Genomic DNA, 27,559 nt, shown 5'->3' on the forward strand with positions numbered 1-27,559 from the left:
GAGAGAAATTACCTAGCTTTAAAATAAACACCTTAAAAAGAAAAAAAAAAAAAAAAAAAAAAAGAACAGTAATGAGGAAGGAGGGATGATAACATGGAGTTTTAACTGCAGATCCTTTCAGTGCTGTGGTTTAGAGTTGTTTGTTTTTTTTTTTTTTGGCCGAGGTTTACACACATTTAAGAGGGGCACAGATGAGCAGTTCAGGAATAGGACCAAGGGTCTGAAGATCTCCTGGTGGCTTTAGCATAACAACACCAGGAGCACAAAGTTAGGACTTCATGGTGACTGTTCACATGCAAAAGGCCAGTTCTCCCACTCAGTTCTCAGAATTTAACCATTAAGCATTAAAGCATTAAACTGTAAATCAAAACATATGGAAAAGGGCGAGATATTCAGAGAGAAGCAGCCCTTCAGCACACAGGGACAACTTGGAGCCCAAGACAACAGCAATGCCTTCCTTAAAAGTGGAAGGCATAGGACCTTGCACCCATGATCAGCCTCTGCCCTCATTCCATGGCATGGCAGGTAGTATCAGGATGGGGCCAAGTGCCATGCTGGAGCACATGTGTGACACTAGGAAACACTATCCCTTGCTTGGCAAAGCAAGCAGGAAAATCAGCGTTGGAATTCTGAGAACAAGGCTGCTGGGATCAAAGTGCCATTCTATGGAAGCCTGCTCTCATTCTGAACCCAGCAGACAGGTCATGGCATCTTAAAGCAGGACAGAGCAGACATCCAACCACCAGCTCTTCTCTCCACTGAATGCTACCTTTGCAGAAAGCAGCCAAAATGCATAGTTACAGGCCAGCAAGCTTCCTGAGCTTTACGCTTTGAAATGTAAGTGCTTGCAAGCAGTTTGTCATGTTAGGCACTGAGCTATAGAGTGGGATGGACCAGGGCTTTTAAAACTGCATATGTTGTTGTCTCTAGGTCAAGCAGCTCTGTTTCCCTGCTACAAAAATGGGAAGCCAGAGGCTAACCCATGCTGTCACCACCACACCCTAAACAGGGAGGGGAGCCTGCCCTGAACCAGTTTTTGCCTCGAGAAAAACATCCACCTAAGACCATGTGGGGGCATCCTCTTATAATCCATCTTTATTTGTAAAAATCCACATATAAAATCTTCAGTTTCCTTTTACAAAAACAAAAAGGCACATAAAACTACCCAAACTCTCATCCCCATGGACTGATGGTCGGACACTCCCCCACCCCAACCTCCCCCTTGCTTTCTCCTCCAGTCCATGTTTCTTCACGTTTCCTTTAGTTTCAGCTCACTCCTGCCCAGGCACAGTTCTGCGCTTGCAAAGATGAAGTACGTACACAGGGGAGATGGTGGAGAGGTGGCATGGGCTGTGCGTGGAATGTTTTACAGGCGCTTTTTAGTAGTAGGTCTCTTTTTCCACCCAACCTACAAGGAAAGGAGGGAGAAAGCAGTGAGCCTTCAGGCAGACCAAGTATGAAGTTCATGAAAGCCCCTTTCAGGCTCTGAAAACTTGCACTGTAGCACCTGAGCTAGCAAGTGATCTGTCACAATGGAAAAATTTTGTCAAACTGTTGATGTGCTGCTGCTTTCAGGCCCTGTTCCAGTTTTCTAGAACTACCCGAGCATTAATTGGTCTTTTCCATCTACTTCAGAGCATTAGTACTTTCATATACTGCGGGTGAATGCAGGGAGGACAGAGGAAGTCCTTAATTTGAACCAACTGCAGTATTACTCCAGGGCCTACAAGAAAGCTAGAGGACTTTTGACAAGGGCATGTAGTGATAGGACAAGGGGTAATGGCTTTAAACTGGAAGAGGGTAAATTTAGATTACATGTAAGGAAGAGATTCTTTACTGTGAGGGTGGTGAAACACTGGAACAGGTTACCCAGAGGAGTTGTGGATGCCCCATCCCTGGAAGTGTTCAAGGCCAGGCTGGATGGGGCTCTGAGCAACCTGGTCTAGTGAGAGGTGTCCCTGCCCAGGGCAGAGGGTTTTGAACTCAGTGATCTTTCAGGTCCCTTCCGACCCAAACCACTCTATGATTCATGTCAAGGAAGGGGAAACACAGCAAAACACAGTAAAATACACTCCTGTATAGTGCTCAGCACTGGGCGTTCCTGAGCATTGTCAGAGCTCCTACAGAGCTCGGCAGCATGAAGGGGTGAGGAAGGAAACAGGTTAGCAGCATATTCTTACCACCAGGGTTGCGTCTGATTATGAGCTTTCTGACTTCATCATACACGAATATGAGAAGGGAGTATGGGAAAGCACAGAACCACCAGGTTGGCCTGTTTGCGAGAGGAGACAGTGAGAACACAGGCAGCAGAGATGCTCTTTGCCTAGCACAGCTCTGACTTGATGGTACAGAAGAGTGCAGGAAGGCTGGCATGTCCCAGCTTGCCAGTGCACCAGCTCCAACAAGGCTGTGGTTCAGCTGAGAAGCTTCCAAGCCAAGAACTACCAAATTTTGCACCAAATTTTCTGCTGCAATAGGTTAATCCACTTGTGGATATTAATTCCAACACAACGTCATAGCACTCTGTACCAGCACCTCCCCACCTATTCATCTAGCAATATTTCCTCTAAGTACCCATAACCTTTGTGCCCACAGCCTCACTCATTTGGACTGCATTGGTTTCCCTTATGATATACACGTGCTAACATCTAGCTGCTGCAGGCATTGGGCAGAGGCCAGCTTTCTTGCTAGGAAATGCTCACACTTCAGCACCAAGCTCCAGATGACACTTCTGAATGGAATGCAAGATGTACCAGGATGTTTTTTTGCCATGAACGTTTCACAGCACTTAAGCCAGAGAACTGTTTGAAGTTTGACACTAAACCCTGCCATGAAATGTTGCAATGCTGTTGAGCAATTCTTAAGATGTTGGCACCCTCCCAACTGTTAGGAAATTTACTATGCACCAACTGGTCATCTGCACCTATGCAGCATCTTTCAAAAGGCTTTACTACTTGTGTTATTTCTGTGGAAGGTAGAAAAAGGCACAAGTCATCACCAGTTCTTTAGTAAAGAAGAGTCACCTGGCCTATGTTTTAGAGGAACTGAACTGACTTTCTCTGTAGGTGCAGTCCCCTACCCATAAAAATATCCCATGCAAGTAAGTACAGGAGCAGCTGCACTATAGCAACCGATGTTGCTCATTTTTAGGAGGGCACTGAACTATTAGCGTTCCATAAGCAGTAAAGCAAACTCCTGGTGTGCCACACTACAGCACAGGATCACTACACCCTTCTAGCCTGAGTCTAGATTACAACTAGGTTTCATGCTCCACACGCTCACAGCTGTTTTCATCCATCTCCCCACCCAAGCACTACTGTTCTGTGGTACAGCCTGCTGCATGAAAAGCACGATGCAACTTACTTGAGAGGGTACATCCTTAGAGCAACATCCATCCCAGGGCAGTAGGAGAGGAAGGCAGCCAGAGCAGTCTCCTCAAAGAGACCAAATATTAAGATCTTGTTCCTAGTAGAAACAGGAAAGCAGTGAGGGACAAAGTACTTTCACAGATGACATCCTAAAAACCACCTAGGAGCCACATGATAGCAAATGGAAACAGACGTTCTGGTCTAGCCCAGAAGTCCATCAGGAGGGAACTATCATGTCATCCAAACTGACAGCACAGTTGTCATGAGGGTCTTTTATGTCTCTAGACAGAGATATTCCAGTTCACAACTAAGTCAACCAGCAATTGCTTTCATCACAAATTAAGGAGGAGGCTGGGGTTCATGCCACCAGATCTCCTAATACATCAGCTGCTTTGCTGCTGCACAAGGCTGTGTGCTGGAGTACGTCACTGTCCTTTGAGGTAGGCTAGCTCCCACAGACAATGCCAGCAGAAATCAGCGTTTCACTTTGTCTCAGCCTGACGACTGTAGCAGCTACTACAAGAAAAAGAGCACCCAGTCCCTCTTTTATCAACTACCAAGGCACCAGACTGTTCAAGACTTCTGCCAAGATGCCCAGACACTGCTGGGACAAAGAACTAGAATGTCCTGTGCTGGAGAACAGTGTCCAATTCTAAATCCTCCACAGACAGCCTGACTTACTTCATTCCCTGCTGGAAGACGGAGTTTCTTCGGGTCTTACAAATGATCAAGTCTGCCCACTGCACAACCACAATGCTGACAAAGAAGGCTGTATGGCAAGTGAACTCCACGATTTTCCTCTGTTCGTAGGTCTAGGAAGCAGACAAAGCAGAGAGTACTTTTTCAGACATGCTGCCTTTTCTCTCTGGTGCTCACACTAAGTTCAGCAGCCATTAGAGTATTCTTGCTGGCAGCCTCTAAGCTGTGCCTCAAAACTTACCCATTGCTGCCCATAGCTGTCTTCCACATCGTTAACCCATCGGTCATCCCACTGAACTCTGATCCCTAGCAAGCCAGAAGGCCAGAACCCATTCTCTGCCATGATTACGAAATAGGTGAAGAAACCTCCAAGGGCCTGGATCATACCTAAACAGGTAAGAAAGGATGACAAAACTGATGAAGCTACCGTGCAGTGCAATGATAACAGAAAGCAGTTTGCAAGAGACCCCAACCACCTAAAAAAATTACTCCTTGTGGGGCTTAGCCTCCCAAGCAGCAGCTAAAGTAGTTCACACTAACATCAAACTCAGCTGCAACCCTTTTACTGAGTGGCTTCTGCTTCCAACTTTGTACATAGTTACTTCTGTTCTGCCCTGTGCTGTGATGGCATAGTACTCAAGGACACAAGATAAAACTCCCTTTGTATTCTCATTAAGCCTTGCCCACCCCCAGCCACTGCAAAATACAGTCAGGAAGGTTCCCAAGGTCTGCTGCAATTAAGCATGAGGTCCCATCCTGTGAACTGGGCACGTCTCTGTAGCTGCCTTTAATCAAGGCTCCTAATACTGTGTGTTTAGGGATACGCTGGAGAGAACCCTTTACTTCTAATTAAACTAACAATGGGATCTATGTTCTTGTTGAACAAGTTTGAACCAGAGGAGAGCTGGTTGTCAGCTAGTTCCTTTACAGCGCTATGCAATTAAACAAAATTACTGTGAAAGCAATTCAATAGATCAAGCTGCACAAGCCACCGCTATGCGCCACAGGGGCAGAAATCATGGCAAGTTCTTAACAGCCTGAGGTTCTGGTTTACACATCCCAAACCTCAACCCTACCAAAATAAGCAGAACAGTCACCGACTCAGGACGGTGTATAACCCTCACTACCACCAAGTTCAAATCACTGCCAGAGAAAACAGACCAGCTTACCAATCTGCCCATAGGCCATGCTGATCAGCCGTTCATTCACCAGCTTGTCTGTTTTGGGATTTCTGGGCTGCCTCTTCATGATGTCACTCTCTGCTTGCTCATATGCCAAGGAGATAGCAGGGACCTTTGGAGGTGGTAGGACCACTGTTAGAACCGTTTCAGTTTTCCACTGTATACAGCCTTCCCTGCCCCATGTTTTCAGCCTGAGAAACAGCACTGCCCAAAAGCCCTAGCTGTAGTACTCAGGAAGGACCTTATCCTCTTAAGGGTCTAAAGGAGTATCAAATGGTCACTTATTTTAGATCAGAACACTAGAGAAAACTGTTTTTAAGCATTTTCCTTCCACTTGTCCTTTCTTTAAGGTACTTAAGAACATCCATATTTCTTCTTGAGACAAAAAAAAAAAAAAAAAAAAAAAAAAGAAGACATTTACCATGTCAGTGCCTAAGTCAATGCAGAGGATGGTGACTGTTCCCAGTGGAAGGGGTATGTTCGCAATGATGAAGATCAGGAACGGCGTGATTTCAGGAATGTTACTGGTCAAGGTGTAAGCAATAGACTTCTTCAGGTTATCAAAGATCAGACGCCCTGGGGCAAGGAAAAGAGAACAACATAACTCACTTACCAGCAGAAGGCAGACAAGTAGCTCTTAGGCAGCTTCAGTGGTAACACTGAAAGGAAAAATCCTGGTGCAGCAAATTGAAGAGTTCTCTTGCATGTAAGGGTCAGACTGCATGCTCTGTGCACGACATCACTTATACAGAATAATATTTTGGGTCACAGCAATCAGGGTTCACTGCATTCAGCAGTAGGATACTAAGCCCTGGTTTCTGAAGATCAAGAGCCCCTGGAGGTAACGTCCGTTCTGCTACTGTTTGAGAGCTATTGCTCCATCAGGGAGGAAAATGTGTCAGACTCAGCTGGCAAAGATGACTGTAGGCCAGTGTTAGGCAAAAAGACAAAGTAGCTTTTGGTACTCAGCTGCTTCCTACTATTACCCATCCCAAAGGGTCCTTCTGGTCTTACGGAAAGGGACTTCGAAGGGAGGAGGAAAGTGTCAGCTTCCTTGAAAACACTTGTCATGGAGACAAGCTCTAATAAAGGAGAACCCTCCAGACGCCTCTGTTTCAGAGGGAATTGGTAAGTAACATTGCTGAAGCATGCCACTCCACCACCACTGCAGACGAGTTATAAACTCACCTTCTTCAACCCCAGTGACAATGGAGGCAAAGTTATCATCCAGCAGAATCATGTCAGCTGCCTGCTTGGAGACGTCTGAGCCAGCAATACCCATAGCAACACCAATGTCAGCCTTCTTCAGGGCTGGGGAATCATTCACACCATCACCTGTGACTGCTACAATGGCACCCTAGTCACAAAGAGAGGGATAGAAAGACTGATATAATCATAAGATGTTTTGGGCAGAAAAGCCTTCTCCTGTCTTTCAGGAGATGAAGCACAAAAGACTATTTCACTTTGCTGTAAAAAAACCCCTCAGTTCTTCCTTGTCCTCCCCTCACCCCTCCCCCAGTTCTGATCAGGCTTATCAGAGAACCATGCTGCTCCCTCCAAAGGGGATGTTGGACAATACATAAACATGTTAAATCCTTCTCTTCCAGAGCATTTAGGAATCAAGTGTGTTAAACATCCTAGGGTCAGAAGAAAGCCTCAATACAAACGCAAGATGTTTTCCTGCAAGACCCTCATATTTATGTATTGTAGAGCTGCCTGACATCAGCAGCTGAAGACTGCTGACAGAGATGTTTTCCGGCCCTTTACTTGAGGGCACTGAGAAGACAAAACCCAGCCACTTCAGAAGGCAGCGCTGGTTGGTAGTTTATATATAAGTCTGGGGACTTCTCCAATAAGAAATCCTTGGACTCCCTCTCTTTACCTGTCGCTGACAGCCTTCCACAATTATAAGCTTCTGCTGAGGAGATGTCCTGGCAAAGACAATTTCTGTATGATGAATCAGGATGTCATCCAGTTGCTCACTAGTCATGTCCTTCAAATCTGAGCCATGAACAACACAAGCTTTGGCATCCCTGCAATCAGGAGACAATATAATGTTTTACTTCACAAGTTGAGCTAAGTTTCTCATTAGTTGTATTGCTCCATAAAGCTATGGCTCTTCAGTGCTCTAGGGAAAGACCAACTCCTGCTGTGACTAAATACTAATCCAGGCAGCCTCTGCACAGAAGTTTGATGCTCCAAGTTTAAAGGCAGATGGGGAACACAATGAAAAAGACAACAGGACAGTGCCAAGCAACAGACAAAAAGCCCCATGAGCAGACTAATTATTTCTACAGCTTTTAAAAATGCATCAAGGCAAAGACTAGTTGTTTCCACAGCTCTTGGCCCCTCTGTAAGGGAGAAACTGTGGGCTTGGAGCAGTTAGCTTCCAACATCACAAGAGACGCTGTGGTCTCCTGCAGGCAATCGTTTTTGCAACAGATTGATGATCTACTCGTAGCTCTTCAGAGAGAGCTCACGCTGTGCCAGTTCAGACTATTTTACACTCTTCAGTAACAAAAGCATGCAACGTTATATTTAGACTGGTTTGGTACCCTGCATGCTACTGCAAAATGCCACCTCTCTAACCCAGCATACCATCCCTTATAGGTCTAGGAGGCTATCTGCGCAGCCCATGACATCACCCAGTTTAGACAGGGGAATTCCTTCCCCACCCTTACAGCCAGCTGCTGACCTGCTCAGTCACAAAGCCCACTGATCCCCCACTCTGCACTGCTAGGCTGTGAAGTTACCCTCAAAAAAAAAAAGAAAAAAAAAGAAGAGACTAATTCAGCCACAGTACTCATCTTCTCCAAGCAATTCATTCTAAAGGGTGTCTCTATTCACAGTTCATAAGCTACATGGCTACCCTCCAGCCCAAATACAGGCTGGGTCAAGCTAAGCAATGCAGACAACCCAGCCATTCTGCAAACAGTCCACTTACGCCAAAGCACATTTTCTGAGGATGCCTCAAGTTCTGCACTGTGCTATGAAGGCAAATATTAACCCCTAAGGGGAAGGAATTCCATTTTCACATTTGTTCTGGTTGTAGCTACTGACTAGCATCAATTGCTCTACCCAGTTCCAAGTCCTGTTCCTTCTACCCACCTGCAATCAGACCCAAAAGAGTTTGGGAGCAAGAGGGGCAGAACTGGGCTTTGAGTGATCAAGTTTACAGGTGGCATTTCAGCTCTTTTCTCTAAACAGTACAAAACAGTTAAGAGATTACTTTTGGTAGCCCATTCAGTCTGGATTGTGACTAACAAAACCAGGCGTTTTCTTTATACCAGAGATTTCCCGTGAACCTGTAAGTTATCTTACTAAATGAGCTTGACTAACTACACGTTTGGGGGCAAAACTAGACCTAGTCTCTATTAAAAGATCTGGAATCACAGGAGTACACTGTTTCAGGTTCTACAGCAGCACTGCTCAAAACAGTCCCCAGACAGCCACCTCCCACCCCCAGGCCACTTTACATACTTTTTCCTGCCCCCTAAATTGGCCAGTACTTGGTGCTTGTGCAGTGACACAAACTGGGTGCGGTGAATGCTCAGCTCACAAGGAAAGAGTTACCCCCAAAAAGGTTCTGCCCAGCCAGCTGTTTCTTTCCCCCAACTTGGGGATAGACCATCAGGACAGGCAGCTACGGGGTAGTGAAAGGACAGGAGAAACTGCCCAAGTTTCCTGTATAGGGCTTACTCCCAACCACATCCCATGTACAAGAAACGTGCACATTCAAGACCGCCTTGTGCATTCTTCACACCACTCATGATAGATTAAAGAGCCACAACACACTGAGCTAAGCGGATGCCAAGCTTTTCAAATCTAGAGAGAGATGCTGAGAGATTATCCAAGCCAAGGAGAGAGGCAAATGCTTAATTTGTTGAGCAGCTCTGGCCTTCCCCACCAGTCAGTACCTAGGGTTGACCTGGCTGACAGGAATGTTGAGTCGAGCAGCAATATCTTCTACTGTTTCGTTGCCCTCAGAGATGATGCCAACACCCTTGGCAATAGCTTTGGCTGTGATCGGATGGTCTCCAGTAACCATGATAACCTGAAATACAAACAGACTGCCGTGAAAGCCTTGCCTGTACTGCAGAGCATACTGCCCAAGAGGTAGGATCCCTTGAGACTGAGAAGGCCACGTGGCTTTTGTTCTACCAGTAAGCCCGGGCACAGAGCAAGCCTGAGGTACAGGCAGTAACCAGTATGCAAGGGATTGAGGTGGATGGAAGACAAAGAAAATTGTTAATCCTGAGTCAACAGTTCCAGTTCCGTTTCCAGCCTGCGCTTCACTCTCTCATCTCAGTCAGTACTGTGGCACTTGCAGAACACACCTGAGCCAAAACACATGCTCTGGGACACCATGCCATCAGCACCCGCCAGGGTCCTACCAGTTCAGAGTCTAACTTATTTCTCAGACCATTAACATACAATCATTTGTATTTAACTCAGAAATGAAGTCTGAAGTAGTAGTTAAGTCCTGATCAACACTTCTCCTCACTCCCTTACATTTCACACAGAGTAAGGGAAGTCTTTTATATCCACAGGGATAGAGCAAGGTGATTTTCAACCCAGGAATAAACTACCTTGATCCCGGCGCTTCTGCATTTGCCAACAGCATCTGGCACAGCAGCACGAGGAGGGTCAATCATAGACATCAGTCCTACAAAGCAGAGTTTGTCTACAGGAAAGTTCACGTCGTCTGTATCAAACTGGAAGCCTTCAGGGAACTGATCATCAGGCAGAGCCAAGTGACAGAATCCTGTAACACATCAAACCTGTGTTTACTCTTTTCCTACATATCAGGAGGCAGAGGGAGTGAATGCTTATTGCATCTGTGAACAGCTACACAAGAATAACAGGGCAGCATCAGAGGTTTAGCCAGGGCTACTGAGGCAGGAGTCATACTCATTCTGATAACTAATAGTTGTTACGAGGTGCCCAGACACAGCTTGGTTCACACACAGTGAAGCAAATCTGATACCATGTGGCCCCATGGAGACTAAAGTTCCCAAATGCTTTGCTTCATTTTGATCTGGGCTGCTGGGCAAGACAAGACTCTGCAGGCTGCCTTTCAGATTAAAGGCTAAAGGCAGGACTGCTCCTATATGAATTGCTGAAGTGACCTTGACTCAACACTATGGTTACACTGCAGGAACAGAACATAACCCTCCACTTAATATGTGAGGACTCTGCACAGCAGCATGAGGGACAAGTCTTTTCCAATTTATGAAGGCTGCTTTTTCCTTACCTAGCACTCTCTCCCCAAGGCCTCCTAACTCGAGGTAGGCATTTTGAAAAGCATCTTTCATTTCCTCATCCAGTGGTTGCTCTTTGCCATGAATAAGAATGGTGCTACAGCGATCCAAGATCCTCTCTGGAGCTCCCTTCATCACCAGCAAGTAACGAGATTCTGATGGATTTGCATTTTTGTGGATAGACAGCTAGGGTGGAAGAAATGAAATTGTTTTATAAACATACTGCAAAGGTCATAAGTAATTCCCATCACTCAGTGCTTTGTGACTACAGTAGCTCAGGATAGTTCATGATATTCTGCTCTAGTTTTTGTTTACCTGCACTTTAAAAAGGTTCACAAACTAAGGAATTACTATGTATTCTTTAACATTAACATATAACCACAGACATTGCAATGGCGTTTTTTTCTATCCAAGTTCGACCTGCTAAGGTCATTTCATAGTAGTTCATTCTTATTCCCAAATTTGAATTCTTCCATTCTCCATGCACTGCTGCTGCACAGGCATGAAGCATGTCTGGTCTTTTCTCAGCAGCTGACACCTTAGTGTCAAGGCAGCTCCAGAAGCTCTTACATGGTGTAACTAAGTATGGTCCACTAACTTAAGTTTATAGTCTTGAGCAGTCTACTAGACAAGATTTTGGTACCAAAACATGCTCTGAGGCACACTGCAGGCAAATTTACATAAGTGCTTCACACAGCAGCCCTCACTCAAGAGGACATGCTTACCTGGTACTTGTTGGTAGAGTTAAATGGTATTTCCACCACTTTGGGATACCTTTCTCTCATCTCCTTGACAGAACCACAGCACAATTCAATGCATTTCAGAAGTGCAGACTCAGAAGCATCTCCTGCCACTGCTCTCTGAGGAAAGAGACAACTATCAAGGCATACATCCCAGTAGACTCACCACAAGAGATCAGATATTTAAAAAGGAAAAAAAAAAAAAAAAAAAAGAACAAAAAACCCAACCATGTATTCATTTCAGCCCAGTCCCAGCTTCTACATAACAGAATATGAGAGAAAAGAATAAGTAATTCTATTATCTAGTACTGACAAATACTGCATTTCAGAATGCCAGGCCTCGCAGCAGCCTGGGAGAGCAGCAGTCTTCTGGTGCCAAAGTCAAGAAGCCCATTTGAAGGGCAGAGAAAGTCAGATAACCAGGTGCAGTCAGAGAAAGAGAGGCTGGAGGGTAGACTTTGAGAAGAACTGCTGTAAGTTGCTGCCATGACAAACTGCAAATGTGAGATGAAGACTGATGACACGCACACAGAAACACTTGTATGTGCTCTCCCACCCCAACATAAGATCAGCTTATCAAGCCTCTGGCAGAGAAGATTTAATCTGTCCATGCTCCCTCCCTCGTAATTTTAGCACTGGTAAAGGTTTTAGATGGGAGTTCTCAGCCCTGGAGATCTGTGTGTGCTCAATGTTCTGAGTTTCCTTTGCTGCAATTTAAACCAAGTATTTCTTGCTCTTCTGGTCTCTTTGTCCATGAGAATATATATATATATATATATATATATATATATATATATATATTTACCATTGTATACTGCTTTTTGGCATCTAAAGACTTTTCAAAGCTCCCCCCTCCCAAGAAATCTAGCTCTTTATTGTGGGTCTAAAAACATGACCTGAAGTTTAGTCAGGAGGGCTAGGGAAAAATAGCCTGTTCCATCATTTCTATTACCACAACATCAGAACACCCTTGGGAAGAAGTTTACTAAGCAACATGACTAACATTTGACAGATTATAAGCACTGTACAGTTAGTCTCAGCCCTGGCTGGGTCATAGTTCAGAAGCAGGAATCTGAATTGATATTATGCTGGCATTTGCACCAGCGCTGAACCAGCAAAAGCTTAAAAAGTCAAGACTTGCCAATGACAACAGACTGGCTAAAGACAAACAGTCTCCCACAACTGCTGCTCCCCCAGCTCTGGTGTCTGCTTCTCCCAGCTCCTAGAACTGGGCGTTTGTAGCTTTTAAGTGTATAAAAATGACAGACAGTGGTTCTTGGAACAGTTAGACACTGGAAAATGCCTAGGAAGGCTTTCTGGTCTTTCCTAGCCCTGTCTGAAGCATCTGACCTCCCAAACTGACTGTAGATGCTAGTAGGTGGCAGGGAGTCTGCTGTGGGAAATGTCCCAGTCTCATCTCCTCTGCCCACAGCACATCACCTATAAAAGTGCTAGACTGCAGAAAAGATTAAGAGTGGCAGATGCCTCTACTTCACAGGTTCCCGTGACGCACAGGACAATCTCACTACCATTATCGGAGGGTGGTGGTAAGGAAAAGGACAAGTGTTTCTTTTAGGAACTCACCTTAAGAATTGGTACATTTTCCTGGTTGGCCTGAAACACAGCACGGTTGCAGAGACCTGCAACTCTGGACAAAGCACTCCATGTAGCTGAGCTCTTGTCAAAGGAAGCACCTGAAAGCAGATGAAAATGTCAAAGAGGCTCCCCTCCCCAAAACACTTAAGCCCAAAATCCCACAGGCTTAACAGCAAGAAACCCTTATCTCAGAAACAGGAAACACTTAGAGCCTGTCAGCACACTACATCTCTTTCAATGCTCCTCCCTTCCCAGATACTTGATGAGGAGCTGATTATTTTAAGACCCGAAGGTGAAACAGCAACAGTGCAAGAGAACACCTCTGCTTTCAAGATTCCAGTAACGGCTGCATCCAGCAGCAGCAGAGACCATGCTGACAAAGCCAAGAAATTCTGGACAGACAACATTCTTTCGGAGGGGCTTGAGTAAGAGATGTTGGGTTCCACCTCCAGGTTGTCCCACTTTATCCAGGAACTGGATGAAATAGCTCCCTAAGGAACAATGCTTAAATAAGAAAGATACTGCTTCTCCATGCTGGCTCTTAAGTTGACTTCAAGGGAGATGAATTGAACAGACAGTTAACTGATAAGCTAATGTACTTTCCATGCTAGGTCTATTTCTACTGCAGCGAAGTCAACCGTTGCCAGGCCAAAACCAAGTGCTTCCAAGTAACACTTTATTTATAGCTTGCTGCTTTACACTAGCGTTAAAGACCAAGAACAGTAAAGCAGCTTTTGTTTAAGTAGTTCAGACAAGCAGAATGTTTTGGAGTAGATGGGGGCAAGGTGCAGCAGCACCACTGGAAAAAGTTTATGCTAATAATGTGTTGCAAGCACAACATTTTACAAGGTAGATGACAGCTAGGAAAACTCCTGAATTTGGTTGAACTAAGCAGTCCTGGAGAGATAAGTACCTCTCTCAATTGCACAGCACACTGAGATTTCATATTCTTATCAATATCTGAAGAAACTTCCTGCTGAAGTCTTACAATCATTTCATTCATTGCTACCACTCCACAAACACAACCAGGATGTTCTGGGAAAACCCCTGTTCAAGAGCAGCCATCTAGTTCAACATGGGAAATTTCCATTTACGTCCAGTCTAAAGTAATTTATTATCAGGGTCAACACCTCTGCTGTCCACATTTAAGATGGGGCAATTACATCAGATATATTTTGGCAAAAATAACCAGGTACTTAGAAGTAGTTGCTGTTCTGTACTTCTTTGTGCAGGACAAGCATAAGGGACTGAACATTCAAGAGGCTCAAATTCTAATGGAGTAATTCTGTGCAGAAGCAATCTATAAGGAGTTTAAGGATTAAACAGAACTGTGGTACAGTGCAAAGCTTTCTATGCATCATCAAGACTTTAATCGCTCATTGTAAATCATATGTTAGAAGTTCTTGCACTGTGAACTTCACTTGGACTGGAGAGCTAGAAAAATGGGTTCTTAGAAGTACAGCTAGCCCCAGAAAAAGCCATTTTTTAATGAGATGCCTCAAGCACAAACAGATGGTCTTACCACTCTGGTTCTCTGTAGTATCAGCCTCATGAATCTGATTGTCAAACCACATGTGCGCAACCGTCATGCGATTCTGTGTCAGAGTGCCTGTTTTGTCAGAACAGATAGTGGATGTGGAGCCCAGGGTTTCCACAGCTTCCAGGTTCTTCACCAAGCAGTTCTTCCGAGCCATACGCTTAGCTGTTAGTGTCAGACATACCTGGAGACAAAGAAGAAAGTGACAGGTTAGATGTGCTTGTGTACCCAACTGCTACCAACTCACTGTGAGCATGGAATGACAACCAGCTTATGTACCCTGCAGTGATTCCCTAGCTCCACGCTCACCCTGCCAGTGCAAAATAGATAGCAACATTTAGGCCCAGCTGCTAGGTTTGAATGACATTTTCCTCATCACAAAACCTCCAGAAAAGGACTTGCAGACTTGCACGGCTTCAGTTTCCTGCTTCTCAGTGCATTAGGAAGGAAATAAAATGCCCTGGACTAACATTTTAGTTAAAGTTGCAGTTTCCTAATCATAGGAACCCTCAAAATAGGTGGAGGCAGGCCACATATGAGGCGGCCCAAAACAGCTCTGGTGATAGGGCTGCAACTTACCTAGGAAGTGAGAAGCCCCAGCTAACCTTTCTTGCCAGAGGCTCTTATCTGGTTCCAGCTCCCAACTGTTCATTCCCCAGCTCAACTGCTGTTCTGCTTTTTAAGGCTGCATGGATGCCTCTAGCCACGTCCACCACCACCCTCTACACAGCTGAGCATACCTAGATACTCCCACCATCTCTTCAGGAAACTAAACCTAGAAGAATCTCTCCCAGGTCCCAGATCAAAATCTGTGACTAAAGTGAAGCTTGCTGGATGCTCTGCCAGCCCTTCAGGGTTGGAAGGGCTGGTGTGCACGTGGATATAGAAACCCTGAACAGCTGCAACAGGAAGGTAAGCCTTCTTTAGCACAGCAAAAGGCAAGAGAAGCCCACAACTCCTAGTCTTGCTCACTTCAATTCTACAGTGTCAAGCCTCTGTGCAGGTCTAGCATCTTCATTAGAAAAACAGCTGCAGAACTTGACATTGATTTGGGCAACTAGTCCGACTACACTGAATTTATAAAATCTAGCCCTACATACTCACCACACAGAGTATCTTCCATTACTTTAATGTTTACATCTGTGAATGCATACTGACTACGAAGCACTCCACTTCCTTAAGAACCATATGTGTAACTCATCCAATCTTTTTTCCAACTTTACTCACTGTGACTGTTGCAAGCAGCCCCTCAGGGACGTTGGCAACAATGATCCCAATGAGGAAGATTACAGCCTCCAGCCACGTGTACTCAAGGATGAGCGACAGGATGAAGAAGGTGACACCCAGGAACACAGCCACTCCAGTGATGAGGTGGATAAAGTGCTCTATCTCCATGGCAATTGGAGTTTTTCCGCCTTCCAGTCCAGAAGCCAGACTGGCAATACGGCCCATCACAGTGCGATCCCCAGTGCTAATGACAATGCCACGGGCAGTGCCTAGAAGAGAGACAGGTTTTAGAAAACAAAAACCCTTCCCAAAACACACTAAACTGAGTTTGTTTGGCCTGTCCTAGAGCGTAGCAAGCTTTGCCCAAGATAATACAGGCAGGCATTCCAACGGCTGAAGTCTCCCACCACGGCTTTTTTAAATCTCTAGCAGCATGAGAAGTAAATGGAGATGTGTGCTGCAGAGGATTCCCAGGTGACTGGCCAAGCTGTACGCCCTCTCCCTTCTACTCCAGGGAATCAAGTGCTAACTGCACAGGGAATTAGAGGAAGTCACCCTCAATAAGTAGCATTCTCTTCCCTCCTTTAAGGGGAGGCCCATTTTCTCTCCTCAAGGCTCTTGAGAAAGATCAAGAATATCCCTCAGTACTGCAGGGTGGGATTTTTTGCGGAGGAGGAAAGAGCAAGGGGCAGCCTGCTGCTCAGAACCTGTCAGCAGAGGACACAACAGGAGTCAAAGAATTTTCCACCATCACTGAACAGTTACAAACCCTTGTGTGTACAAAAAAGATGCTCTAGGCTTCAGCACAAAGAGCACCTACCACCATACTCTGAGCTGCAACAGGAAGTTCTGCCAGAGATGTTTGAAATTCCTGCTTTTTGCAGCAGCTGTACTATTTCCTATAGCTCTGCCTAACCATCTTGGTTCACATTATGTTATCTGCACTTTAACACTGCTGTAATAAGGCAGTCACACTCAAGAGACACACCATGTAGCTCCTCTAGGAGGAGCAAGAAAGAAAAATTCAGTTAGTGCTGTGGGGTCTTCTTTGTCCGTTATACAGTATTGCAGCTGAAATGGGAAAAGGCTTTGCTGGGAACTTCCAGCCTGCTCTTGCACAGTAGGAGCAGGCTACAAACTAATACGCTAACCTTCAATCCTTAGCATTGTTAATACTTCAGGGAAGTAGGAGGGTCACGTACCTTCCACACAGTTGGTGGAAAAGAATGCAATGTTCCTGGTCTCCAGTGGGTTCTCATTGGAGAAGTCTGGAGACCTGGTCTGAGGCTCTGATTCACCAGTAAGTGAGGAGTTATCCACCTACATGGAAGAGTACTTTGTCATACACAAGCAGGCAGACACTTTCAGCAATTAAAGCAGATAAAACACTAGGCACTTCCATCACTCTTCTCTTCCACTCTACTACTCATTCACAGCATAGAAGACATTCTTTGAAACCAGACTAATTCATCCTCCTTCATAATGAAGTTTTCACAGACAGTCTGTCACTACTGTACCTTGCAACCATGTGCAGATATGATCCGAAGGTCAGCTGGAATTCTGTCTCCTCCTTTCACCTCCACTAGATCTCCAACTACAACACCTTCAGCGTTTATGCTTATCTTCTCACCATTTCTGACTACAAGAGCTTGCTGAAAAACAGTAAATAAACAACCTATGTCAAAGGCAACTCTTAAGAAGGGGTTAAAGAGACCCGAGTATCTTAAAATAGTTGTGCTATGTTTCTATAAGGCTTCTACTCATACTAAGATGTTTACCTCTGAAACATATGTTATTTAAGAAAAATAGCTATTTTTGTTTTATTGATATTAAAGTTTCTTGTTGCCAACGTGACGGTAAGATTGCTAGGAACAATACAGATCCCGACCGTGAAGAAATCAGAGTTTTAGCGCTTATCATACCAGTTACTGAACTCCCTAGGCTATTAGGAAAGTGTCCTATGAATGTTAATAAGCTCATGGAACTCACAGGATGGCAGGAACTACCCTGGACTATTAACATAGTTACTTAGAGCATAAAGAGGAAGGAGTCTCATAGACCTCTCAACATTAAAAGCTAGTAATGCACACTAACAGCTTGGTACAAGAGACATCTTCCCTGCTAAAGGCCAATACACACCATTCACAGCCAGGCCTGTTGCAATCAAAGCCCATGTTTAACACAATTAATAACCTCAAGCAAGCTACAGGTCGGCAGATCTCAAGGAAATGAGGTATTTCATACCTGAGGCACCATGTTCTTGAAGGACTCCATGATCTTGGAACTTTTTGCTTCTTGGTAATAGGAGAAACAGCCAGTAATGATAACTACAGCTGCCAACACAACACCCAGGTACAGCTACAAGGAACAGAGAAAGTGAGTCAGAGGATGATCTGCCTGAAAGGTTTCCAGTTTGTCCAGATAAATTGCTTGGTACTTAAGTGCCCCATTACAAAGTATGGAGGTACTTGCAGTCTCTGTACATTTTGTACACGAAGACTGTCCACAAGCTAGCATTGTTACATCAGCATGAAGGAAGTTGGCTGTTCATTTCATTATATGGAAGCACTCCAAGACATCTTAAGCTCACCCACTGAATTTCCCATGCTTATGGGAAAAGCTTCTGGACTGAAAGCTTAGAGGAAGTTAATCTGCTTTGAGCCAAACAGGCTGCTCAGCCTGCTTTTGAGGTAAAATAGACATTTTTACTTACATTATCATTGTTGGTCTCCTCCCCCATCACACTTTGTATGCCGTAAGCCAGAAAACATAGAATAGCACCAATCCACAACAGAAGCGAGAATCCTCCGAAGAGCTGCCGACAGAACTTGACCCATTCAGGAGTGGTGGGTGGGGGTGTGAGGGAATTTGGGCCATCACGAGCCAAAATCTCAGCTGCACGTGCAGAAGTCAAACCCTGGAAGAGAGGTTCTTTTATAGGCATTGTAGTAAGACTGATTAGGGAACATAGCTCTGAATTTGTTCATGTTCTCCTTGAAAAGGCAGGCATAGTCCGGCCACAGCAATAAGGAAATGCCAACAGGTAGTGGAGATCTCCACAGCTGCCAGGCTCTGCAACACAAGTGCAGGATGTGAAAGTTGAATGCCAAAAGAGGAGATACAGGACATTGGATGCTACTTCAGGAGGCTGCAAGCCATGGCGCTACAAACACTGAAGAAGGGCATGACAAGATGACTACAGTAGCAGACTTTGAGCCCTGAGGAACAGCTCAGTGCAATCCATCCTATCAAATTATGGAACAAGTGAAAGCTGGGGGCCATAAAGATGATGACACTTTGGACTGGCCTTCCAGGAAGTTCAGCTTTCAGAAGCCAAGGTCTTTGACAGAAATGTGTAGATCTCTAAGCTGTTACAGTGTAAGGGCAGACTTGTTGCTATATGCAGTGACGCAAAAAACGCATTAAGCAGAGCTAACAAGAGCAAAGGTGCAAAACCACTGCAGTGCTTCTGCACTGGACTTTGAAGTTAGCTAGGACATTTGCACACCTCTCAGTTTAAAGGGTAAAACTGTAAGTGCTGCTCACCATCATTAAGTCTCTGGGCACGTGCTAGCTCTCTAGACTACATCTGCAGTACAACAATCATTTGCCTTTATTACAAACTCCTCAGGAAAAAAAATAAACCCAAGAATCAACGTGACCTTGGAACAATTCACAGGCAGATAACAGTGACTTTGTTAGAAACAAAGTCACTAAAGTATTGCAGCCAGGCTGTACAGTGGGAGGATGAAGAGAAGTATTTGTGAGCTCAACAATTCTCCAAAAGCCTGGGAAACTTAACTGGAGAAGGGGAGATTAAACAAAAAACCAAAAACAACAACAAAAAAAAAAAAAAAGAAAAAGAAAAAAGACAACCACCCAGATATCCCTTTGTGAAGTGCTCTGAGTGAATACTGTTCCTTTTCAGATCATGGCAAGGAGGGAGGGAAAACAAAGTCTACCTACCCGACTCAAGTCTGTTCCATATTTACGATGAAGTTCATCAAGGCTCAGCTTGTGGTCATCCTGAAAGACAAGAAACGGTTGTGGGTGAAGAGATCACAGTCCCCACAGGCTGATCAGCAAGAGCTCAGCAATTCCACCCTCCACCCTAGGTTTCTTATCTGTAGCAGTTCAGTGAGATAGCAAGACTCTACCTTGCCTCCTCTGTGAAAAGAACCTCAGCCTCATCTTTAGCGTTTTTGTGACTATTTGGGTATGACATGACAGCTTTTTAAACAAATTCTCTCAGTAAAAGAGTTGGGAAGGAAGGTAAGAATGTACAGAAGATTCACCCTGTAATTCCACACATTTTAAAGTAATGCTACAAGCTTAAGCAGCGTTTCTTCCCCTACAGAGGGACGGGAGCAGATGCTTTAAGTTAGCATTGCTACGGATTACCAAATCTTATCTTGGAGCAAGCTTTAGTATCCCCTCTCCCTAACGGGGGCGGGGGGGGGGGGGGGCAAAAATATGAGAGTCCAGACTCAAATCTGCAGCACAGAAAGAAAACCTGTATCAACATCAAGGAGAGCCGATCTAAGCTGGATGATGTGTATACATAGATGTATAGCATCATCCAGCATTCAGATGTGGACAGTGGATAGGAGACACTCCCCACAGCCTCAAACATGATGAGAAGAAATAATAATACTGAGGTCAGTCTGAGCAGAGGCCAGCAGTAAGCGGAGCTGTACAGACTCAACTCCTCAGCTGGAATGAAAACAGCAGTCTCACTCACATGACAGCATGACAAAGCCTGCAATGCTGCTATCCAGACAGTGCTTGCCTGGGTGAGGAAGCACAGCTACACTGTGCTATGGGTAACGCGGGCAACCAGAGACTTGGGTTCTGTGTCAAGTGCCTTTTGAGAAGCAATGTTTTTAGGGTTACTGCATGATCATCTTGATGCGGGAACACTTGCATTATGTCTAGCTCAGAGACAGAGGGGACCAGAAGGGAGATCAGCACCTTCAGTCACACCATGCTGTCAGTACACCAGCTCTTTTCTCTTTTAGTCACACAAAGCACAGGGGACAGTGAATATTTTTAGAGTTGCTCTTTTTTCCATGCCCTACAGTCTTACCATGGAGACTTCCTTTTTAAGTTCGTCCATATCCCTCTCCTTCTTCCCCTTTTTCTTCTTTGCGCCATGCTCTGATGTAGCAGTAGGCTCATACTTGTCTCTTCCAGCCTGCAAGAGAAGACAGTACCATAAGAAACACCTTACAGTCAACTTCTACAACAGTAGACCTGAACTACGCTCATGAGACTGACAGGCAGACAAAATGATTGCTGTTTATTAAAGTCACGCCACTTCAATGAATTTTTAAAAATGAGCTAGCAAGCAGACAAGTCTGCTCAACAGGATCCCAGCTCAACAGATTACAGCCAGACATTGTGCAAGTCTAGCTAGGAGGAAAGCAAGCTACAAGCTATTCAGTCAGTCTTGATTGTGAGCCCCAGCTCAAGCTGAAAAGTGATGAAGAGCAGAAGAAACCAATTCCCAAGTGCATACGTATGCTCCTTTCAAGGCATTAATTCCTCCTCCCCCCTGCTCAGTTTTCCACATCCTCTGGCAAGAAGCAGCCTATCAACTGAAGATAAATAAGAGGCGGTATCTCTAATTTGCCAAATCTGGGGGATAAGCTCCAACACTTTCATTCTCAGTTTGGCATTCCAGCCGAGTGGTTACACAAGAGAAATCTGCTTTCAATTTATGGCAGTTTGACCAGTGAGAATCATATACAAAGCACTAGTACACTTTTACACATTCAGTCTGTGCTCAGTCCTGCTTACACTTCACAGAGCAGACGATCTGCTTAAAGTCTCTTTATTCAGACAGATTTTCATTGACTTTCACTATGGTTAATTCTGCATTAAATCATGCAGAGATTTAGATCTTGACAAGACAGATGTAATCAAACATCTAATGAAAAAATGACCTAGCACATATAAACATTGCTTGAAAGATAAAATAAAAAAAAAAGGTACAGAAGAGTTACAGGCAGAAATAATCCTGAAGCATATGAAGTTTGGACACCCTGTAAGGTATCAAAACCAGGCACCAGCACAGCTTGGCATAGCAGTTCCCCGATTAAGTACGCCATACATTCCCAGACTCTCACAAGCCTCCAACAGCAGCTTTTCCCTCCCTTCTCTTCTGCATAGGACCTATTACATCTCTGTCAAGTTTTACACAGTGACGTTTTCACCCAATGAGATCCCTGAGAAGTATTTTGAGATGAAACAGCAGTTAGTGGCACCAGAGTCAAACCGTTAACAAGATTACGAAAAAGATTTCAAAGGCATCGTGCCTTGCTTGATCTTTGCACAAGGACCTCAAATCACAAACTGGATTCCTGAGAGTGATCTGGACGCTGAAACCATTGTTAGGATCCAAGAACTGTCCTGTTGAGCAGCAAGCACAGGAAATTTGTATCATTTACTGTTAAAGAAGTAGAAACCAAAACCAAAAGTGAAACTACACAGGGAAAAAAAAAAAGGAAGAAAAAAAATCATGACTTTTCTAAGAGAACCTATCAGCTACATCTAGACAAAGGTTTTTATAGTTCCGAGAAAGCTCTGTGCACACCACTCTGCAGCCACAGTCATGTATTTCACGTGCACAGAAACCCTCCCTTGCCCTGTTCAGTAAAGGCAGGCTTTGCATCTCCCATATCCTTGCATGCAGCTACAGAGCTGTGCAGTGGAAATAGTTTTTAATAAGTGCAGCAGAGCTGAGATGTTTGCCTCCTCCCCTCCAGGAAAAAAGACACAGTACTACAGACTGTCAGCATTCCTGACATTCTCTTCCCTGCACCTAGACTCCCATTTCACTTCTTAAAGAGGTGAAAGCCAAAGAACTTAAACCAGCATGGTCTTCACATTCCAGTATCACAAGAATTTGCCACAGGGCAACTGAAAGTCACCATCTCTCCCTCCTTTGGTCTCCAAAGGAAACAACTTTGATTTCTGCTAGAGCTCTAGCAGACAAGTCCAAACACTGTCCTGCACAAAACACATGCTTCTTGATTACTGCTTGAGATGAGAAATTATTTCTAATGAAGGTGAAGGAGCTGATGCCTTGACTGACTAGCTGTCCATCACCTTCTGCTTCATCCTTTCCCCCATAGAAGCTTGGCAAGCTCTTGCAGGTGATCTAAAAACCTCCTAGTTCTTTGAAACTTTTGTGAGAAGCACAGTTACTTAGCTTATCCGGGGCAGCAGTGAACAGCCCAAGAATATAAGCTCTTCCAGCTGCAGAGACAACCTACAAGTGGGCAAAAATGAAAAGGCTCGCTGCCCTTGTTCAAGCATGATTTGCTTTAAAAGAACTGAACAAAAAAACCAAGCCATCAGCTTCTGTCAGGAAAAAAGTGGCTAGAGTTACTAATTTCTTTAAGTACTAAAGTATTTGGGTCTTAACTGGGTCCCTCTTACTGAGAAGCTCTGAGTACCTCGGTTGAGGGAAAAAAAAAAAAAAAAAAAGCCAAAACACCACACTATTTTCCCTTCTGTGTCGCATCCTACCTACAGAAAAAGTAAACTAGCAGCATCAGTTTCAGCTCTTGCTATGGGAAAATTTCATGCAGAGTCTGAACTTCCCACTCCATCATTCAAATTACAACTCAACACACAGATCAGAGTCAAAGTCCCGTCCCAGTTCTCTGCCTTCAGAGCCACTGCCTCTCTTCTGGCAAGACGAACCCAATCTGTTCAACAAAGGCTTGTCCTGGCCGGGCTGCAAGGGGATGAGGGTTTGATCGCACCCCTCAGTGCTTTAAGATTTCCATCCTCTCCCCTCCTTTTCCTGCTGTACAACGAGAAGGTGGCCTCTGGTACTCCAGACCCACATCTTACGGAGAATTAATCACATGGCCTGAACACAAAGGAAGGTCTGTCTCATCAGAAATGTCACTCCTATTACTTGACTTCGCCTAGGAACTCTGACTCATCAAAATTGCCACAGAAAAAACAACACAGCTTTTTTCTTTTTTTCTCTCATGCGAGATTTTTTTTTTTTTTCCGTTGGCTTAAGCACAACATTTGTACACACCAGAAGTTTTATACAGCTCCCAGAAAATCCTATTGTCTTTCAGACACAGCTTATGCTTTTCTACTCTGGACTAATTAAGCCATTCATGGCTGATGTTCTCAACACAAGCCATGATTGACCAGGAAACAGGAGGGGTGCAAATCAGCAGACAAGCTCAGAAGTACCCTATTCTAACATCACCTAATCCAACAAGAAACATTAAGTAAGAGCCAAAATAAATTACGCAGTCTCTAGAGGCCTGGTCTGTTCTAGTACTTATGTCATTATAACCAACTGCGCAGAGAAAACAGAAAAGTTACTGTCCTGCTGCCTCATGAGACAGTCTTCAGTAAATATATTCACCAGATGAGTCACGATATGGACTATGCCTATTGGACTAGAGACACCGCTCCATGACCCTAAATAATCTTAGCAAGGGATGCAAATGCCTTCTCTGCATCCTTCTTACTCCCTCCCAAGAGCTGTGCTCAGTCTCCCATCTTTAATGGAAAGTCTAATGACTACATCAGTTGAACAGACTTTCAGCAACTAGCACAGTACCAAGCAGCTTTTACTTAACAGCTAGTTATTGCTCATTGTAAGTAGACTGCTGCTTCCCAAATTACGGAAGGACAAGCTCTCCTCCCAAGACAAGGGACCTAAACCTTGCAAGGGTTTTCATCATCAGGGTCAAAACAGGACCACCCACACACCTTAAGTCTTCTCTGGATATTAGGACAAACATCTACTTCCCGTGGAGCTGCTTGAAGATACAAATGCAGAGTTGGCTTTCCAAATGCCACCGCTGCACAGCTGAGCAGCTCTTCCCCGTTTTTCAGTGTTGTGTCAACTATGGAGTGCCATTGCCCATGCTTCTTTTTCTGGAATATTAGTGCATCTTTAGTGTCAATCCAGACATCTCCAGCAGCTGTCAAAAACATGAAGATCAGTGGACTGGACACAGCTCTCTACTAGAGAGAGAGTTAACTTCAGCTACCACTTGAACAGGTCTGCATGAAGTTCTGCAGTTTTCAGCAGGTCAGGAACCCGCTGGGTTGTGGGATTCCAATCCACAGGTACAGACCACTTGTCAGAGACCTTCATCCTGTTACACTGCTTTTGTGAAAAGGCGCATTGACTGTGGCCAGGGTTTTCTTTGGCAAAAGGAGTATGCTCTAGACACAGTAATAAAAAGAAAGCTGGGTGAAGGGGCATAGTAATATATTAAGATTTCTTAATTGCACCAGATAAGAAGTGCTTTGATTTGCATAATTTCCCCTCAGTTGGTCCATTATGCAATAAGCCTTCTTAGTTTCTGACTGGAAAATACCCTTAACTGGGGTTCAGGCACTAGCACTGACCTCCAAAAGCAACTGAAAGCACCCACTAACAACTGTGCACTACACCTGTGCAGTGAGGGAGACTGAGTGAAGCATGCTGCTGTTTGCAGGCAGCTTCCAGGCAGTTTTGAACAGAAATGAAAGCTCGTCTGCTTTCCTCTACTACACACACTCCCCCTTGGATAATCTGCTTTTTGCGCTGAGTAACACACCCGGGCACCTCATGGCCCTCCCCTTGTCCCCTTACCATTTAAAGTAAAACAGCCGCTCCGCTTGGCTTCTCCTCACAGCAGTGGAGACAAGGAACTTGTTCTCTCACACTGAAGCTCTTAATTTCTCTTCTATCCCGTTCTCCCATGGGAAATAAGTTTCCTTTTTGGGCTCACTAACATGGGGCAGGGCACATGCTGTTCAGTGTTGCAACCACACACTGCCTTTTTCAAAGCCTTGGTCTCTCACATCCCCATTTTTCAGGGGGTCCCCAATTACTCGCACACGTTCTCACTGCTAAATGAGCAAATCTTGTGACTTGCTACCAGAAAGCCTGAGGCAACCGCACACTGCTGAATCCTCTCTCATGTCGGTGCTTCAGTTTCAGACCAATTGCTTTACTATCCACACAACCTACGAAATCCGAAATAGAAACGAGACAGCTAACGGCTCCGTTAGTCCAGCCAAGGCAGCCTAAAGCCTCTTGCACTGCAGTCATACACACAAACACAACACTATGGCTTCTTTGATGATTTAAAACATCCAGAAGACTGCAACAACAACAAAGCCCCCCTCAATATTTTATCTCTTAGATGACCTCTTACTTTGCACACTGCCTGTTCCCCACCAGACTGAAATACATCACACTGGTCTGCCAAGCATCAAAATGGCTTCACAGAGAAAAAAACCACACACAAAAATATCCCCCAAACCCACCCCATGCACCCCTCTGAAAAGTAACCGTCCATTCAACCATGTTTTTGCAGCTCCCCTACTATTCATGCAATTATGTCAACATTGCCACCGTTGTATTGGACTGATGAGGACAATGCAAAGTCAAGTCAATGTTAGAACAGCTCTCCGAAAGCGTGGAACACATGTAGGCAGGAACAACACTACCACCTCTGCGTCTCAAAGCCCTGCACGGTCACTCTCTCCAGGAGAGGTGTAGAAATTTGGGAGTTTTCCAGGAATGAATCAACCAAAAAGCAAATAGAAGTCTACACACCTCCAACGGCACAAGATACACATGGAAGTATTTGAAGGGGGGATAAAAAAAAAAAACAAACAAAAAACACTAAAACCCAGAAACTGTTCTTTACTTTTTTTAACATAAAATAAAATTGGAGCAACTCAAGATGTGTTTCTGCCCTACACATGGGCGTTTGATCACAGCACCCAACTTCCAAAAGCCTCCACTCTTGTTTTCCAGAGCCTTCACATACACTTTTCTTTATTTAAAAAAAAAATATGATTTTAACTAAGGACTTCTCCTCTTTGTGGGCGATAAGGTAGAAACAACGCTGGTACAGGGCAGAAACTGCTGCACGGCCCTCTGCCAGGCTTTCACCACCCCAATTAACAGGGCAGACAGTGACAAAGTCAGGGGCCATCAGCTCCCCTCCTGCCACCGACTCCCATCACGCCCTCACCGCTATTAGGCCTAATAAGCCCTAATAATCCTGACAACACCCCTTCCCACCCCTCCCACTGCCCCCCTAACCGCGGGCCCTCGCGTTTCGAGAAGTCTAAAGTACTCTTACGGGACAGGGGCGCAGCCGGCTCCGCAGCTCAGCTCCAAAAGGGCATCAGATAACAGCAGCCCCGGGGGCTGCGGGCCCCACACGGGAGGCCCCTTTTAGGGGGGTGGGGGGCTCGGCGTTAAGGGGCAAGTGGCGGGGTTTGTGCCACCCCAACCCACACACACATACTTCTAACGGGCACAGGGCCCCCTCCGCGGCCATGCCTGCGGCCGGGCCCCCGGGGAGAGGCCGCCGCCTCGCTCGGCTCTCCCCCCGCCCCACGACTTCCTTTCCCGCCGGCAGCCGCCAGGCCTCGTCGCTCGGGGGCAGGCGGCACCGGCGCCGCCCTCCAACGGCCGTTACCGCCCGCCCCGGCCCCGCCGCCCTCACACACGACGTGGCCGCCTGTCGTCCCACCCCCCTCGGGTTCCCGGCACAAAGCGGAGCCCGGCCCGCCCCGACGGCGCGAAACGGGACCGGCCGCCACCGTCCGGCTCCTTGAATTTCCCACTCCCCGCCGCACGCCCACACCCCGGCCATGCGGCTGCGCTCCGCCCCGGCCCGGCCCCGCCGCTCACCCCTTTGCCCATGGTGCTGGGCGGCTGCGTGCGGGTCAGGCGGCGGGGGGCGAGGAGCGGGGCTCAGCGGCGCCACGTGTCCCGGCCGGCGGCAGGTGCGGAACAATGGCAGCGCCCCGGCCGCCGCTTGCCTTCCTCTTCCTCTTTCCCCCGCGGCTCCTTCTTCCTCGCCTCGCCCCCCTCTCGCCTCCGCACCGGATCGCTCCCTTCTGTCGCCGCAGCCGCCCACAGCTCCAAGAGCCGCCGGCTTCCCGCCGCATA

General features: G+C 45.6%; 1 protein-coding gene across 1 annotated transcript; it reads right to left on the bottom strand.

Moving 5' to 3' along the window:
- Positions 1-1,069: 1,069 nt before the first annotated feature.
- On the bottom strand, positions 1,070-27,559 carry ATP1A1 (ATPase Na+/K+ transporting subunit alpha 1). Its single transcript, XM_086760954.1, has 23 exons — positions 27,299-27,559; positions 20,696-20,803; positions 19,576-19,635; positions 18,323-18,526; positions 17,854-17,967; positions 17,127-17,261; positions 16,812-16,929; positions 15,610-15,878; positions 14,368-14,566; positions 12,834-12,943; positions 11,235-11,369; positions 10,503-10,695; positions 9,838-10,013; positions 9,166-9,302; positions 7,131-7,281; positions 6,437-6,605; positions 5,670-5,824; positions 5,237-5,360; positions 4,309-4,454; positions 4,050-4,180; positions 3,364-3,465; positions 2,181-2,272; positions 1,070-1,408 (listed from the first exon to the last, which is right to left on the bottom strand). The coding sequence occupies exons 1-23, from the start codon at positions 27,308-27,310 to the stop codon at positions 1,380-1,382; spliced, it is 3,069 nt and encodes a 1,022-aa protein (XP_086617080.1). The 5' UTR covers positions 27,311-27,559; the 3' UTR covers positions 1,070-1,379.

The sequence above is a fragment of the Chlamydotis macqueenii genome, chromosome 1 (assembly GCF_036417535.1).
Source record: "Chlamydotis macqueenii isolate bChlMac1 chromosome 1, bChlMac1.mat, whole genome shotgun sequence".
NCBI lineage: Eukaryota > Metazoa > Chordata > Aves > Otidiformes > Otididae > Chlamydotis > Chlamydotis macqueenii.

Excerpts from the sequence above, each read along its gene's own strand:
- ATP1A1 (XM_086760954.1), bottom strand. Across the intron at positions 17,968-18,322 it reads AGGAGACCAACAATGATAAT|CTGTACCTGGGTGTTGTGTT; the intron begins GTAAGTAAAAAT and ends TGTTCCTTGTAG. Across the intron at positions 4,181-4,308 it reads ACAGCTATGGGCAGCAATGG|ACCTACGAACAGAGGAAAAT; the intron begins GTAAGTTTTGAG and ends TCTGCTTCCTAG.